Source organism: Balaenoptera ricei, chromosome 1, assembly GCF_028023285.1.
Source record: "Balaenoptera ricei isolate mBalRic1 chromosome 1, mBalRic1.hap2, whole genome shotgun sequence".
Taxonomy (NCBI): domain Eukaryota; kingdom Metazoa; phylum Chordata; class Mammalia; order Artiodactyla; family Balaenopteridae; genus Balaenoptera; species Balaenoptera ricei.
The window spans coordinates 78,324,854-78,343,071 of NC_082639.1; the positions used below are offsets into that span (position 1 = coordinate 78,324,854).

General features: G+C 35.9%; 1 protein-coding gene across 7 annotated transcripts in view; it reads right to left on the minus strand.

The window, feature by feature from the left end:
* KYAT3 (kynurenine aminotransferase 3) overlaps positions 1 to 18,218 on the minus strand; it is a 53,009-nt gene that overhangs the window by 10,632 nt on the left and 24,159 nt on the right. For all 7 annotated transcript variants that reach the window (XM_059925836.1, XM_059925845.1, XM_059925808.1 and 4 more), the window contains 6 exons: positions 14,658 to 14,744; positions 13,748 to 13,873; positions 13,531 to 13,651; positions 7,614 to 7,690; positions 6,214 to 6,303; positions 2,020 to 2,206 (listed from right to left, as the gene is read on the minus strand). In XM_059925836.1, coding sequence (XP_059781819.1) covers positions 2,020 to 2,206; positions 6,214 to 6,303; positions 7,614 to 7,690; positions 13,531 to 13,651; positions 13,748 to 13,873; positions 14,658 to 14,744 — 688 coding nt within the window. The remainder of the gene's footprint in view (positions 1 to 2,019; positions 2,207 to 6,213; positions 6,304 to 7,613; positions 7,691 to 13,530; positions 13,652 to 13,747; positions 13,874 to 14,657; positions 14,745 to 18,218) is intronic.

The following is an 18,218-nucleotide window of genomic DNA, read 5'->3' on the forward strand; positions in this document are numbered from 1 at the left end:
TTTCTACACTCAAATCAATCTGAGAAGACGAAAGAGTAAAATAAAATGAACTTATCTTCATATGTAGAAGGGTCTTATAGATACTAACATTTTTCTCACACAGGTGAAGGAGGGCCATAAATAACACACATCTTTTTTCCCCATCATCATTAAAGGTTTTCTAGCCCAAATCCTTTCTGCTCCTATTACAACCACACTAGTTCAAGATCTAGGACCTAAACCAATATTACATGCAGGCTGGATCAACTGAGGATAGAATGAGAAACTGTTTAAGAGCTTGATGCAAGCAAAAGTTGCATTACTGTCCTTTTGATGTTTAATGTCAAAATGTGATAAGTGCCTTTTAGTTTGGTTCTAGAAGAGACTTACTCTTATCTAAAAAGCTGTTAAGTTTACTTTTATCCAAGAATTATGTAACTAATTCCATTTTTCTATTTGCCTTTGCTGCCATGAAGTTTGGACTCAAGTTAATGCTAATTACAATACAGCTGACCCTTGAACAACACAGGTTTGAACTGCATAAATCCACTTATACACAGATTTTTTTTTCAATAGTAAATATCATGGTACTATACAATCCACAGTTGGTTAAATCCACTTATGTAGAACCTTGGATAAGGAGGGACTGCATGTACAGAGGGACCTCAGATACAGAGGGCCAACTATAAGTTATACATGGATTTTCAACTGTACAGAGAGTTGGCACCACTAACCCTGCATTATTCTAGGGTCAACTACCATATGAACCTAGGTGACTAAACTATTTGCTTCCCCCACTCCATGTTACATTGATATATGAATATTTCTACTTACATATTATTGCATAGAAGACTTTAAATATGAATTAACTCAAATTCTTGTTGGAAGCAGATAAAATAATTTTCTCCTAAACAGATGAAAACTGTGCTATTTCTTTTTATCACTGCATGAAATGAGCTGCACATTTAGGCCCAGTACAGGAAAGGTGATTTCCAAATCTTAGAATATAGAACAGTATAAAGGGTTTTATATAAGAATGGAGCTTGGGAGCCTGACAAATACAGCTCTCTGGCAACAGCAGAACAAGAACCTCTGGTCACCATGGCCTCTGCTTCTCTCACGACAAATGAGGAAATAACAATCACTGTTTTGTTATAAAATTGAAAGTTTCTAGCTTTATAAAATTTATAAAATTTGGTATATTTAAAAGACTTTTCAAGTTTGGTGGCATATCACTTCATTGTAATAAAACCTTAAAACATTTAAAACTGTTCAGAATGGCTGTAATTTCTATAATTTCTGTCAAAATAAATTATGCTCTTAAATTTACTATGACTAACACTACAGTTTTCGGGAAGAAAGATGTTAGACATAAAACATTATCATGCTTCTAACTTTAGATTTGTGTGGCATGTCAGAATTACATATAACAGCTTCAGGTAATATAAAGGCCATTGCTTTTTGGAGACAGAACTATTTGGAATCTAGCTGTGTGACTTCAGGCAAGTTATTTAATATTTTCTAAATCTTCATGTCCTTAAAAATGGAGCAAACAATGCTTTTTTTCAAAAGAGTGTCTGAAAGTGCTTGGCATGCAGTAGACCTTCAATAAATATTACTTTCCTTCGTAACTTCATTTCAGCAAACTCTAAAATGACAGGTATTCCTCAATAGCATCAATATTCTAGAAATCATATTTTTTTAAGTAAAAAAGAAACTAAAATTATACTAAAAGGAACACAAGGAACATATATTATTTCATGTACCTGTGTTTTAAATTACATACCAGAACAAGATGACAGCAAATTCTATGCTTAATAGAATATCTAGAACAAATGACTCCAAACCATGTAACAACAGTCATATTTAAGGTTAAGAACCTAATCACCAAGATGATTGTAGATGACTGACACTGTGGAAATCCATTTTTCCATAAATGAAATGCTGATATGGCTTTGACACCAATCTTTTCTTCATAATTCTGATATAATTTCACTCTTAAGTTTCTGTATGTTTGAAATAATAAAAACCTTTACAAACCTAGCAAAGACACATCAGCAATGATGAAGTATCCCCCATCAGGAACTATGGGTTTTAGGCCAACACTTTCAAGTAAATGCACCATCCGATTTCTTTTTACTTCTAACTCTTTTGGCAAAGAATTAAAGTAGCATTCTGGGTCATCCATGCGCTTGATGTCAATCCAAAGAGCTTGAGCCAAAGCTTCCTGTATATTAAGATTGAAAAATGTGGAAAGGAAATATGGTAATGTTATTTACTGCAGAGTTTATTGGTATAATAAATAAAGATTGTTGGCAAAAAGTCATTCAGGGAATTACAGTTGAATTCCTGTGAACCTATGTGAATTTCTACAGATTAATGGAGGAATCAGTTACATGGAAATGATTAAATCTAATGTGAAGAGCTGAGAATGAACCATGAATATCCAAACTGAAACAGAGGTACAGTTGTCCCTTGGTATTCACGGGGGATTTGTTCCAGGATTCCTGCAGATACCAAGATCCATGGATGCTCAAGTATCCATAATACACTCAGCTCTCTGTATCCCTGGGTTCTGCATCTGTGAATTTCAACCAAGTGTGAATCCACAATCTTTGGTTGAATCCATGGATATAGAACCCATGGATAGGGAGGGCTGACTGTAGTATGTAAAGATGGCTTACTTGGCAATGAAAAGACATCGTTGTTTTCTATTGAGGTTAGCTTTAGACTTACTTGCTAGATCTAAGTCTGAAAGATGACCAGAGAAATGATGAACCAGCCAGCATTTTCCCATTACCTTGCAGGACGAGGTAGCATAAATGAAAGCTGACCCACTGTGTCATTCCTCTTAAGTGTGCATAACCCTGCTCTAATCATTCACATCCCAGGAAGGAGGTCTAAGTCCCACAGGGGTTAGAAATGAGTTTCTGGGGGTATGTGGAGTTTCTTCTCTACCATTCTTCAGGAAAGTCAGAAGAGAAAGGGCCAAACAAAAAAGCCTGTGTTGTTTAGATCAGGCAGGTGTCTTAGAAGGCAACAGGTCAGGAACAGATAAAGAAGTCCAAGTCCAAATCAGAACAGATAAAGAAGTCCAAATCAGTCCAAATCAGAAAACAAGGATGTGTACAAGCAGGAGGGCAGAAATTTGGTAGGTGAACTTAGAAATACCGGTTCTCAGAGCAAACAAGGAGATCCAAACAAATAATCAAGAACCCGGGACAGTTAAGAGACAGAGGGGCAGAACAAAATTGCCAAATTTTAAGGAAATTGATCAGAACCAAGAGACAGCAAGAACTAAAGGATAAATTCATTCACTCAGTCAATATATATTGAGTACCTATGTTAAACCTGGCATTGTGATAAATACTGGAGATATAATGATAAACAAGATAAACATGGTCCTTGCCTTTATGGAGAGTCCAATTAGTGTGTATTGGCAGGGACATGTGAGAGGAATGAGAAAGAAAACAAAGAGATGAAAAGGTCAGGATATAATTTGTTCTGCTGGAAGAACTGAGAAGTCTGGTGTGGTTGAAGGGTAGCAAGAGAGATAGCATGGCAAGAGAAGACAGTGAGACGGAGAAGGGTAAAATAACAGAGAAGACTGCATGTCAAAAACATTCAGCAGGAAAACAGCAATAATAATAACTCCCCAGAACTAAGAAAAAATCTTGGATAAATAAGGATCAGTTGCTTCAGCCTCAGAATCTGTGGTTCACCATTGGAATCTATGGTTCCAGTTTCCAAACATGGTTGTCTGAGGGCATGGGAAAGAAACAGGCACTTAGCTGAAATGGAGAATAAGATAGTTCAGAAAAACATGTTCTAGGTTCTTAGATGAATCTTTCTTTTCCTCAGTAACTTATCATTCGCTATAGTAAGAGATATTGCCTAGAAAATTCAAAGCCCAGGAGACATAAATATCTGTCCTCACCATAAAATTATACTGGACTCCTCTCTTTGTCTCACACCCCACATGTGATCCACTGGCCAATACTGTCAGCTCTACCTTCAAAATATATGCAGAACCCAATCACTACCTACCACTCCTACCATCTCCGTATGGGTTCAGTCCATTACTGTCTCTCTCCTGGATCATTTCAATAGTCTGCTAACTCAACAAAGCGGCTAGAGTCCCTTTGATAACACAAGTTAGATCATGTCACTCCTGTGCTCAAAACTCTCCAGTGGCTTCCTATCTCACCCAGGCTTTACAGTGACAAACATATTCCTACTCGATCTGGCTCCCAGCTACCTCTCTGATTTATTCCCTCCTATTCTTCTCCCTTGATCATCCCGTCCCAGCCTTTGTGCTTTTCACTGGTAGAAACTGCCTGCCCTAGGGCCTTGTACTGGTTTTCTCAGTCTGGAAGGCTCGTCTCTAGTTAACCACGTGACTGCTTAACCTCCTTCAGTTCTCAGCTCAAATGCCACCTTCTCAGTGAGGCTTTCAAAGACTACTCCTTTTAACATTGTGTATTTTCCCCATTAGCACTTTATATTCTTCCTCATCTGTATTTTATTTTTCTCCATTGCTTCTATCAACACCCGACATATTATGTTATTAGGACATTTACTTGTTTTTGATCTGCACTCCCCCACAAGGCTATAAGCTCCAGAAGGGCAGGAATTTTTGACTGCTGTATCTCCAATGCTCAGTAAATATTTACTGAATAGGTGAATGGATCTATTTTGAGAGGATGAAATGAGTTTAAAATATAATAAAACTAATGTCCGACTAGCCTTTATCATCATATCACTTTAGAGAGTCACTGGAAAAAGAATTTTAAATTAGGATTCTTTTTCTCCTTCAGTAGGTATTTTTGACAGGAGGCAAAAAAGTTTATTGTAGCCAACATATTTTACTGTTTTGGCCTTTTAACTGCCTTCCAAAAAAATAAATTTTTTCTCAGTGTTCTGATTATCCACAAAGTAATAGTACACAGATTCCTGTTTTACAGGTATTAAAAAAATAGAAAATATAAAAAGTCTTGCAACACACCCCTGACCCTATCTACTAATTTCATCTATTCCCCCCTTACCCCTACAAATAGCCACATTTACTAGTTTCTTACGGATTATTCCAGAGATCCTTTAAGAAAATATAAGCAAATCGTTTCCCCCCTTTCTTATATAGAATACAGCATAAATATATACTGCTCTGTATCTTGCTTTTTTTACTTTATAATATATCCTGGAAATCTTTCCATGTCAGTAATTATAGAGCTTCCTCATTCCTTTTTTTTTTTCTTTCTTTCTTTCCCTTTCCTTTCTTTTCTTTTCACTTTTAAACAGCCATGGTGATAGAGTAATGGTCCCCAAAGATGTCCATGTCTTAAAATCCAGAACCTGTAAATATTTCACCTTGCATGGTAAAATTAACTTTGCAAATGTGATTTAAGTTAAGATATTGAGATGGAGAGGTTATCTTGGATTATCTGTGGGCCTAATGTAATCACAAGGATCCTTATAAGGGAAAGAAGGTGGCAAGAGAGTTAGTGTCACAGGGGGACATGTATTGACAGAGGCAGAGGTTGCAGTGATGTAACCACAAGCCAAGGAATGTGAGCAGCCCCAAGAAGCTGCAAAAGACAAGGAGCAGATTCTCCCTTAGAGCCGCTAGAGGGAACACAGCAAGGCCAACACCTTGCTTTTAGCCCCATAAGATCCTTTTGGACTTCTGACCTCCAGAACTGTAAGATAAAAAATTTGTGTTGTTTTAAGCCACTAATTTTGTGGTAATTTTTGGCACCAAGAAATAAGAAACTAATACAGTCATATAATATTTAAACATTTAGACATAGTTTATTTAACCAATTGTCTATAGATGGACCATCCCCTATCTTCCACAATGAATGGTCATATACATAAAGCTTCTTAAGTGTGCAGATAATAGCTATAAGGTAAATTCCCAGAGGACACATTGCTGCTTCACAGAGTACATATATCTCTAATTTTGCTTGGGGCTGTCACTGTCCTCCAGAGAGTTTGCAGTACTTTGTAATCCCACCAGCAATGTATAAGTGTTTAAAGTTAAAACTTCATGTATTAAAAACAAAACTATTCTTGATAGCAATGAGTTTGTGTTTGCTCCTAAATTTCCAAAGTATACTAGAAGCCCTGCTCAAAAAGGACATGAAGGGAAGAACGAAGCCAATTCAAGTACACAACATAAAAATAACACCTCCACCCAAAGACCATGCATCAGCCCCAAATTACTATAATGCCTACCTGTAAAGGAGTCGCACAAGTATAAACGGTGTTTTGTTGAACTGTCTGTAAATGTTTTATCAAATGTTTAGGACCAATGGACCAGCCAAGCTGGAAAAGAAAAGTAGATTTAAAAAATGAATCTAGGAATTTCCCTGGTGGCACAGTGGTTAAGAATCCGCCTGCCAATGCAGGGCACACGGATTCGAGCCCTGGTCTGGGATGATCCCACATGCTGTGGAGCAACTAAATGCCACAACTACTGAAGCCCACGCACCTAGAGCCCGTGTTCCGCAACAAAGAGAAGCCACCGCAATGAGAAGCCCCCACACGGCAACAAAGAGTAGACACCGCTCGCCGCAACCACAGAAAGCCCGCGCACAGCAACAAAGACCCAAAGTAGCCAAAAGTAAATAAATAAATTTATTAAAAAAAAAAAAGAATCTAATTGTAAGTACCAAATCTGATAGAGTAGCTAAGCTTAATGTAATTATTAAATATATGCATTTCTAAAATGCTCACACTATGAAAGTAGTGTAGTCTTAGTAGTTAGAAACATTTCAACCCTGATCTTTTTATGGAATAGTTTCCAACTGGAGTCACTAAATTCTGCCTTCAGAAGGTAAACAGTGCCTGCAATCATTATTATCTTCCCCCCTCTTTGATTTGCTACTTCTGATATTCTGGAGGTCTAATAACCAGTAAAAAGCTTGTTTGAATTCAATATAGGTAAAAGTAACTCTGAATGAGGGCTGTAAGGGAGTCTTCCATAATTTGGTTCTCCAGCCCTCATTTTTGATACTCTCTGCTTCTAAGCCAAGTTTAGAAGAGGTGAAGTTGGAAGATAACCAAGTTTCAATTGGATCAGTTGTGACTGTACTACATAGTGCAGTGGTTAAGTGAGTGGATTCTGAACCTAGACTTCCTGCCCTGGCTGGAATTCAAATTCATTAGCAAGGTAACCTTAGGCAAGTTACTTAGCTTCTCTGTACTTTAGTTTTATTGTCTGTAAATGGGAATAATAAATTATACCCACCTCATAATGTGGTTATGAAAATGAAAGGAATCAGTATATGGAAAGCTCTTAGAACCTGACACATAGTAATTGCCAAAACGTTAGCTAGTATTTTTTCTCCTTTAATATTAATATACAGTAATCTGAACATTCTTTGCAAAGAAAAGAGTACCATTAGTTGGTTACTTATAAAATTAAAAAATTACCTAATTTTTCTTACTTTTAAAGGAACGATTAAGTCTCAAAAAGGATAAAGGCCAATATGAAAACTGAATGAGTAAATAAGCAGATCAGTAAGTATAAAACCCTGTGTAAACTGAATATCTATGCATTTAAAACACAAAAAATTCTACAAGAAGTAAAATACAGGCCTGTTTTCAAACAGTTAAATTCTTCTTCATCTTACCTTCCAGCCAGTTACACTGAAAGTCTTTCCAGCACTTCCTATCGTTATTGTTCTCTCCCACATACCTGGAAAAGTGGCTGAACAGAAAAAAGAAAAAAAAAAAAAGGTTAGATAATTGCTTTATAATCAGTCTACATTCAGTATAATCTAAAAACATAAATGCCTTATAATATAGTCAGTATAGTTATTTCAATAGGTTTTTTTAGAGATAATTTAACTTTAACATTTAAGTGGCAAAATTATCTCCCAGGGCAGGAATGGCAGAGGTGCCAGCAGGCAGCGCTCCAGGCCGGTTCAGTGCTGTGGTCACAGGAGCAACAGCGCTCAGTGCTCAGTGTTAGTAGTAGCTGCGTGCCCAGCATAATCATTCTGTGGCACAGTTTTGCTTGTGGTTCTGGCCAGTGTTTAGCTCACCTCTACTCTGCCCATTTTCTGAGTCTATTTCTACAGGATTCCTAGGGCAATGGTTCTTAAAATACAGTCCCCACACAGCAATAGCAGTATCACTGGGGAACTTGTAAGAAAGGCAAATTCTTGGATCCTCAGAAACTCTGGGGAAGGGCCAACAATCTGCATGCATGTGCGTGAGTGTGTGTATGTGTTTTATAAATAACTTACTGAGATATAAATCCCATGACATATAGTTCACTCATTTAAGTGTACCATATCCACAAAGTTGAGCAACAATTACTACAATCAATTTTAGAACATTTTTTTTTCACCCCAGAAGAAGCCCTATACCTATTAGGTATCAACCACTAATATTCCCATGGCCAATAATTTTAGAACTTCTGCCTGAATGGAGCTTATCTAACACATGTATTTTCTCTGTAATGCACAACACAGCTTTCCTGCTCTTAGCAGCATTAGACAGCACTTCAGCACTATGTTTGGGGGCCATTTAAAATAGCAAAATGACTGTGAAAAGAACACTTGCTTACAGAACAAGCTGTAATAAGAAGGCAGAGTGTTGCCTTGTTGATCTTAACTGGAAACATGCATGTCAGGCAACTCAAATTTTTCACCCCTATGCACATGTCTGCGAATGAAGCACTCTAGTGATTTGGGGGTTACAAATGTATTTTAGTGAGTAGATGAATTCACGAATACAGATTTCATGAAAATGGCAAATGACTATATAAAAGTTTTCAAGTTGATTGATACCTTTAGTAAAATCATTCATTCACTTATTCATACACTCATCAAACATTTATTAGCAATGATCAGGTGCCAGGGACTAAGCTAGGTCTAGAGGAAACAATGACAAGAAAAATGCAGTTCCTATCTTCATGGAGTTTAATGTCTAGTGGGTGTAGGAGACAAGAAGAACAATTGTATTACAGTGTGATAAGTGCTATAATAGCAACAGGCATGGAATATTCTGCAAGGATAGGAGACGGTGTTAGGGGTAGTTCTCTGCAGTCAGTAATGCTTGAGGTGAGACTTGGATGACCACATAGGGCTTTGCTGGGTAGAGAAGGGAAAAAAAGGTGTTTTGGGCAAAGGGGAGGCAGGTATCAAAGTCATGGAGGTATAAAATACAAGAGTTGGTGAATTCTGTTGGACATCGGTAAATTATTCCTCTGTTAATCTTCTGAGACTGCTACCTACAAAACTGCTTTTGGATTCCTCAAGTAATTTAGATGTGAAATTCTTCACGTGCAATTCCACAAGTTTTTCACCTGTTTTTTTAGAGGTACAATAGATGCTCTTATATTGTTCTAAGAGTGTTGGTATGCACAAAGGGAAAATAAATACCCATTTCTGTGGGGCTAAGTTACTGTCTTCTTGAAGTAATCTTCTCATAAGCAAGTAAAGTGCCTACTAAAATGTAAGATAGCTAAAGAAAGTTCCAAAATGGATGCATATTCAATTTTAGCCTATCATGAAATACCTGTCAACATTTGTAAAGGCAGGAAAACCAAATAAATCAGAAAAGTTACTACTGTATTCTCTGTGAAGTATAAGAAAACCCAAAAAGATAAATGAAGAAAATATGTAGAGGGTCCATTCGAAGAAGGAATATTCTAACATTTGATGTAAATAACCATATCCTTTCAAGTTTTGAGACATTTCTAGTCTTCGAAAATATTCCAAAGGACACGAAAGATGTCCCACTTTCCCATTTGATCACAGAAAAATCCAAACTATGTATAATGCAGATTATCACTTCCTTTAAAGTTATAATATATATCCAAAATCAGGAAGGCCTATTAGTAAAAACAATATTTAGAAATAAATTCTTTGAAAATAAAAATTACCCAAACTAATATAATACTAATATGTTTTAAAAATAAGTTATACATGAAGGAAATAAAAACTATGCACACATCAAATGTAGGTTTCATTCACAAAATATCAAATCTAACTATAGCATAAATTTAAAAGGAGAGCTAAGTAATTTCTTGATGGCTATTTTGGCCATATAAAAGTGGATGTCTTTTTTTCAAGGAGTCAGCTGATCAGCTAAATAATTTACAAGGAATTTTATACTAATTTTCCAAATATCAATGGATTAGTACATAAATATCAGTGTATTAGTATAATCTCTTCCAGAAGAGAGGTTTCATTTGTCGACTGTAATGTCATTTTACTGAAACCTGGAGAAATCATTTGAGTCAAGAATCTGATTCAGTAAGAACAAGTTCTACTATTTCAATAAAAAGGGCCCTAAGTAATTTAAAACATCTGAAGGTCCATGTCCTCTCCATCCCAGAGATTTGGGGAGCTACAGAAGTTAATGTAAACAGATAGGCAGAGCAGATGACCACAGCACTGCATGTGAATACAGTAACCTAAAGAAATAAAAAAATCTTTGCAGGTCTGATGATTTTAAAAAAACATATCCAGTTCCAGTATTGGTAAGTTTAGCTTGCAGTTATACCTGAAAGGCAGCTGGTCTTTGTACTTCTCATTTATGACCCATGATCCTTAAATCAGCCACAGCAGCTATAACAGTTATTCACAGGTGACTTAGGTTTCATTAGAAGTCAGATAAAATGAGAGACATGATGAAGAGTGAAAACTACACCAGGAAAAACTGCCTCTGTGACAACATGAAGATGATGCTAATTTCATGATGTATGGCCAGCAAGCCTTACTGTATTATATTAAAGAGCTACTATTGCACTCTGTAAATTGATGGAAGAGCCATTTAGCATCTTTCATGTAACAAAGGCCACTGTATTTAATAGAATAAGTTTTCACACATTTGCACTCTCTAAATAATGAAATAGTGAATTCATTTTTTTCTTGTTTTACTTTTATGAGTTGTTAAAACAACTAAAAAATCTGAGTTAAAAATATATGATATCTTTAGGAAATAACATCATCATTTACACTTTTACCATGAAGGGCTTATAATATAAGGTTTAAACAATAAATTTCAAGATCATTTAAAGTAATATTTTGGAAAGAATACTGCTAAACTGAGTTAACTAAATTTTTTAAAGCTTTGAGTCATTGCATAGGCATGAACATTTGTAAAACATGTAAAATGTTAAGTATAAAATTATATTTATTCATTAGGTAGATACCTCTTCCTCTCTCTGCTTAATCTAAAAAAATTACCAAAATATTTAATTGTCCATGTTGGTCTGATTTTCAACTGGGGAGAAGTTAGTGACCTGAGACAGAGATCATCAACAAGATGTGAGAAGGTGAACTGTAATGCAATTTTGACAAATAACAAAAGTCTGCTGTGTTAAGGCACCATACCTTGCAAATCTCTGACCCTCTTCTCTGTTTATACATTTTTCCTTAGAAGATTCATTCTCTTCTATGGGTTCCACTATCAACAAAATTTTGATGACTGCTAAAAATAAATCCCTTCACAATTTGATCCTGACGATCAGGCCTATAATTCTACTTGTTTCTAGACATCTCCTCCTCTATGTCTCAAAGACACTGAAACTTAGCAAGACTAGAGCATGAGAAGCAGGAATTTCCTTTGCTCAGCTCTTCCCCACAGATCTGTTCCTCCTCCCACATCTCCGTCCCTGGGTGAGGGCCTCATCACTACCTAGTGGTCCAGGCTAGAGATCTCAGAATCACACTTGCTTGCTTTCCCACCTTCAAATGCTATATTCTGTGCCCTATAGTTTCTACTTCTAAGTAGCCCTCATGTATCATCTCCACTGCCAGGGCATCTGACTTAAGATCCTCACCTGTAGCTGGTTCTTACCTTTATAAAACAAATCCAATATGGAACTAATTACCCTGCCTCGTCACTACCTGTTGCAGTAGTTCTCAAAGTATGCTCACTGGTACCCTGATGATCAAATTAATTATTGAGTTTTTAAATAGAACTTAAAAAAATTAATTTTAAGTTTTCCACAAAATTTTCTTAAGCACTTAAGGTAAGTGCTACCACTTATCTGATAGTGAATGATACCAACAGTGAAACAAATGAGCATTAGAAAATGAACATTAATGGCAAAAATCAGAAAAACTCAGATGTATTGATTTCAATAGCACTTTGTTACAGGTAAATACACACAGACTTGTGGTTTTTACACTGAGTTCTAATTACTGAATTTCTGTTAAGAAAATTGCCTCTAGTTTCATGATGAAATAAGTATGTATTGTCACTATTTCATGATGTGAACATCATGACTTTAAGATGCTCTAATCACTAAAGTAAGTTTCAGAACCACTGACCCCCTCAATGAAGTTTAAACTCTTTATCCTTATATATATAGTCCTTCAGAATCACCCTACTTTTCCACTCTCATCTGTGCCAGTTACTGCAACACACCCTTCTACCACTTAAGTATATCTTGATCTTTCATGCCTCCTTGCCTCAGTACATAAAAGTTTATCTGATAGGAATTTTCTTTCTATTTCGCTGCCTAAGTCCCATCTTTTGCCCACTGCTTTGTTGATCACCTGAAGCAGTTGCTTTCTCCTCTATGTCTCTACAACAATTTGTAATTTGCCACGGATAATTATGATATGTGCAACAACTATTTATATATAAGTGCACTAATTTTAAAATTTATTGGTTCCTGCCAGTGATTTTAGTTATCCTTCCCTCACCCTTTTCATACTTCCTATTCATTTTATTCAACAATTACTTTCTGACTATCTACCATGCACAAGACCCTTTCTGGGAACTAGGGAGTCAGAAGAGACCAAAACATTTAAAAATTCCTACCTTCTTGCAGGTTAGAAGTAAAATATATAGATCTTGATATTTGTTATAGAGGAAAAAACAAAACAGAACAGAAAAAGGACAAAGAAAATGCTAGAAGGAGAGGTGTATCTATCTTAAACGTTGTGGTCATCAAATTTGACATCTGAATAAAGACCTCAGGGAGGTGACAGACTGAGCCGTTTGGATATCTGGGGAAAAGTGTTTCCAGGTATAGGTAGGGCAAGTGCAAAGACCGAAAGGTTGCAGCCCAGTTTATAATCCTACAGTTGATATAAGTTTGGATTACCTCAGAAGACACTGTGGCTTTTGTGAGATGGCCCAGTAGTAATGGCAAAATCCCAGGCAAGGGCCACGCAGCAACACCTTACTGTCATGAAAATTTTTTCCTGTTGACCTGGCATTTTGGCAACCTGCTCAGCAGGGACAGACCAGTTCAGGAACAATTAAGTTCCCTGTGTCTTATATGCCAAGTAATAGCTGGATTCTTGAAGAAAGCTAAGAATAAAGGCAAAAGTACTACTTCTCTGGTTTCATAGTTTTATAGTGTGATCCAAAATCTCGTCTCCTAAGTTTGTACTGCTTGTCCTTCAATCTGCTCATAAATTCACTCAAGCATCATTCATTCAAGGCCCATTTTAAGCGCTCACAGACATTTACCCATTACAAAGACTACTTTAAAGCTCTTCTGGGATCCTTTCCAATCAGATGTTCCACACATGCCCAAACACATTTAGATTTGTGACTCTATGTAATAATTGGTACCTATTTTAAAATGCTTATTTCCAGTATATACGAGCCATTCATAAACCTCATCACTGATGCAGAGTGTGTCATATTTGATGCAAAGGTCAGCGATTACTTGGAGTTCCTCTTTGGTATACACCTACACATATGAAAGGAAACAAAGGAGCAGAGCCAATTATTCAACATGTGAGAAAATGATGGACCAGAAGACTGTATAAAGAGATCAAAGACTCACCTTGCCAAGGGGGTTATGTGGAGTATTTAGTATTATAGCTTTAGTTTTGGAATTAAATTTGCTTGCCAGTTCTTGAGGATCTAATGTCCAGTCAGAACTAGACCATTTTTTCCCATCAAGAGGTTTCTAAGCATGAAGAATGAAGATGTGATTTAATTCAGTTAATTCATGTTTTCTGTCCTACAAATAAATAACCTAACAAGGAAAAAAAAGTAGAGAAAGGCATGGCAAAGGTAACTGAAGAGATGACAAACAAAGAAAAGAAATAGAAGTAACTAAGCTTTACTCTGCCTTCAGAGCCCAACAGGATGTGAGTTCCATGCTCATACCTGTTAATTGGAAACATGAACTCTGTCAACATTAACGGCTGTGAAAGTGCCTATATTCCTTCAAAGGAGCCAGCTGTAACTATGGTTAACACATCTGGTACTATAAGGCTAGCAGAAGATTCTGTGATTCACCTTGTATCACTTATTTTGATGAAAATTTTAAAAAGACAATGGTACTATACTGTATTCCTAAAGATAAAAGCAGAATTTAAAAAAAATTACTTCATTCAGAATTCAATAAGCATTTATTGAGCACCCAGCATATACCCTGCACTGTTAGTCACTGGGGACCGGAGCTATAAAAGTGAGTCAGAAATGGTTTCTGACCTGGTGGTGCTCAGTCAGTAGGGGAGACACATAACCACAAAAAATAGTATTACATACAATGTAGACGCTGATACAACAGACAGACGCGCAAACACAAGATAAATAAAAGATCCCCCCTTAAAATTGTTACCTTCAGTCATAGTAGAGATATATAGTAAATCCCAAAGTGTAATCAAAGTAGGAACTTTATTGGCAACAAAGTAATGGTATTTACAAAACTTCTTAAAACATGTGAATCATAGGGGCAAACTTACAGATCTCAGGGGAATAAAAATAGGTATTGCTCCAGCCATTCTCACCATGGGCTCATAGCAGTCATAGAAAGGCACTATCACTATGACCTGGAATAAAACCAAATAACACAACATATCAATCATTAATCCATTTAACAAATATTGTGTACCTACTATGTGCAAGGCACTATACTACATGCTGAGATGCAGTAGTGTAGAAAGCAGGCTATGTCTTCACACATCTGAGTGAAAAAGACCTTGGGGATAAACTTGCCGGGATCCTTAACTGGAGCCCTTGATCTCTTAGGGAGATCCGTGGATAGGCTTGCAGTGGGACCCTTGGAATTGTATGTAAAATTTTCTACATGCATAGGTATATTTTTCTGGGGAAAATATACCTATTTAATAGGTATATTTAATTTAAATATATTTAATTTAATTTAATGTATTTAAATTAAGTATAATTTAAATATTAATAATATATAATATTATATAAAATATATTTTATATTAAATATAATTTAAATATTAAACATAATTGTTTAATATTTATATTAATTAGTATAATTAATAATTATATTAATAATATAATTATTAAATATAATTTAAATATTAATATAATACAATATATAATACTTTAATATATTTAAATTAAATATATTTATATTTAATTTAAATATATTTAATTTAATTTAAATATACTGAATTTAAATATACCTATTTAAATATACCTATATAAAATTTTCTACATGCATAGGTATATTTTTTCTGGGGTCACAGCTCTCATCACATTCTCAAAGGGATGTTCCAGCCAAAAACATTGAGTTTAAATTTCAAATTAGAAAATAAATGATCAGTGGCAGAGCAAGACCATAAGGAAAGAAAGCACTGCAACTGATGCTCTCCGCTGTCGAGTACTAATTTATAAGTATTATCCTGAGAGTAAAGACGTTTGTCGCTTCTCAAAAGCATCCCCAAAGAGCGTATGCAGGTAGACAGTTAGGATGCTACTGCTAATGTCTGATAACCACAATTTCCCTCCAGATGACTTACATCTGGATCCTTTTTTCCTAGCCCCTTAGGATATACTCCCTGTTCCTTTGCCCCTACAGGCTCTCTCTCAATCACTCATGGCCTGGCTTTCAGGTCAGTGGGCCAGACTAACCTGTCCCGTCGGTATTCCTTCTGCAGTATGCCAGCCTGGACCTAGCATCCCTAACTTTTTGCTTTTCTATAAGGAGAGTTTGAACACATAATTTATATCCATTGTACACATTTGATTTTTCTATCCTTTTTAAACTTAGAAATATTTCACAAAAATTTTAATATTATTTAGTTTTAACACTTATTATTTTAAAGGCTATTTGAGAGTCTATTGAATTCTAGAATAATTTTGTTATAGTTTGCTTGTATAAATAACAGTGCAATGTTCACTTGTGACTATGCATAGTATCTCCATTTTAAAATCATTTGCTGAATAAATTCACATGATTGCTACTGCTAGACTAAAGGGTATAAACATGTTTTATGGTACTTTATATATATAGTCAAACTGCTTGTGAAAAATCTGGCAACAATTTATAATTTTACAAGTCTACACTAAACTGCCGCATTTAAGTTTGTGTTGGTTAAATTCATGGTACCTAATTATCACCTTAAATTTGCACTTTTTACTGCTTGTACTTCTTTTTCAAGGCCTTTCTCATTGGAGTCATAGGAGGCCCTTACATTCTAAAGCCCCTTTGTTTGTACTAGTCATCCAACTCACACTGAGTAGTTCCTATACAATGTGCTATGTTAGTTGTTGGGTACTGTGGAGGACAAAGAAATGAGCCAGGAATGAATCTTTTCCTCAAGTTCTTAATTAGACTATGAAATTCTTAGAGACTAAGATGACCCATCTTTGTAGCCCTGGTGAGAAACAGTGCCTGGTATGAAGTGAGAGCTCAATGAAGGAAAGTAAATTGGGAAGGCAGTGAGGTGGAAATGAAGAATATACTTAACACTCTTCCCTGAAATATCCTTATTTTTACAATGGAAATAATTCCCCTCTCTTTTTGAGGAATATTTACTGAGCACTCACTATTTCAGGTGCTAGCTCTATAGCAATAAACTAGTTCTCCTGGAACTTACATTCTCCTGCAAGACATTTATAATAAATAAGAAAACAAGGAAGTAAATCAGCTAATTTCAGATAGTAATAAATACTATAAGGAAAATAATAGGTCAATATGATGGAAAGTGGTGTGTGTGGTTTCAAAATATTAGATAAGATGATCAGGGAAGAAAGAATAGAGGAAAGAGGGTCAAGGGCTGAGCCTTGGGACACACCAACAAAGTGCAGAGAAGGAGGAAGCAACAAAGGAGTAACAACACCAAAGTCTCAGATAAAACTTCCAACTATTTTATAGGAATAAAGGAGATTATGTATATGAAAGTTGACTGTACTTCCTTACCATGTCTCCTTAAGTAGCTTATTGTTTGGCGTAGTAGAGTGAATTGAGATGTAAAAGGATAATGTAACACAAAGTAACAGGTACCTTTCATAAAGGAGATACAGATAAAGTGCGGGGAGAGTTCAAAGAAAGGAATTAACAATACAGATCACAGCAAATATTCATTCTTCACACCCGGCTTAACCAACACCTCTCTAGAGCTTTCCAGACCTATATTAGCAGAGTTGATCACTTCTTCCTCGTGTCACCATGGTAACTTATACATTCCCCACCACCGCCTATAGCATTGCATTCCTCCTCATCTGTTTACAAGTCTATATCCTCTACTAAACAGGGAACCCCTTCCACGCAGAAACAGTCTTTTAAAAATCTCTCCCACAATGTCTAGCGTATTCTCAATAAATTCTGAATAGATGAAAGAGGTGAGGAAATACTGAAGCAGGGGTATTGGAATGATAATGGGGAATTAGGGGCAGAGCTGACTGAGGTCAGTGCCAAAGTGGGTTTTATATCACATCACTAAATAAAGAAATCACTCAGCCTTCTTGTTATACATCTCTCACACAGTGCTGCTAACAACACAGGGTACAAAAAGACAGGGACCAAATACTTATTGACTGAGTTCAGACTAAAGGTTATTTTAGCAGTGAAAAATAAGATTCATTTTCCCACATCACTGCTAGCCCCTTTTACCTTCCCTTATCTAAATAGGCTGTAAATATAAGAATAAATGACATGCAACAAAATGGATGAATCTCACAGACAAAATGATAAATGAGAGAAGCCAGACTCAAGAGTACATACTGCATGATTGTATTATATCAAGTTAAAGAGCTGACAAAATGAACCTATGGTGACAGAACACAGAAGAGTGGTTACCTCTGGAAGAATATAGACTACGAAGGGGCAAAAGGGAACCTTCTCGGTTGCTGGAAATGTACTACATCTTCACCTGGTTTGTGGTTACATGGAGACATACATATATATACATGTAAACATTTACTAAGTTGTACTTAACATTTGTGAACTTGACTGCACATACATTATACTTCAAAAATAATTCAAATAAAAAAGAGCGTAAAATAAGTAAAAATAAAAGCAGGACAAATGATAGTGATTAATATAGG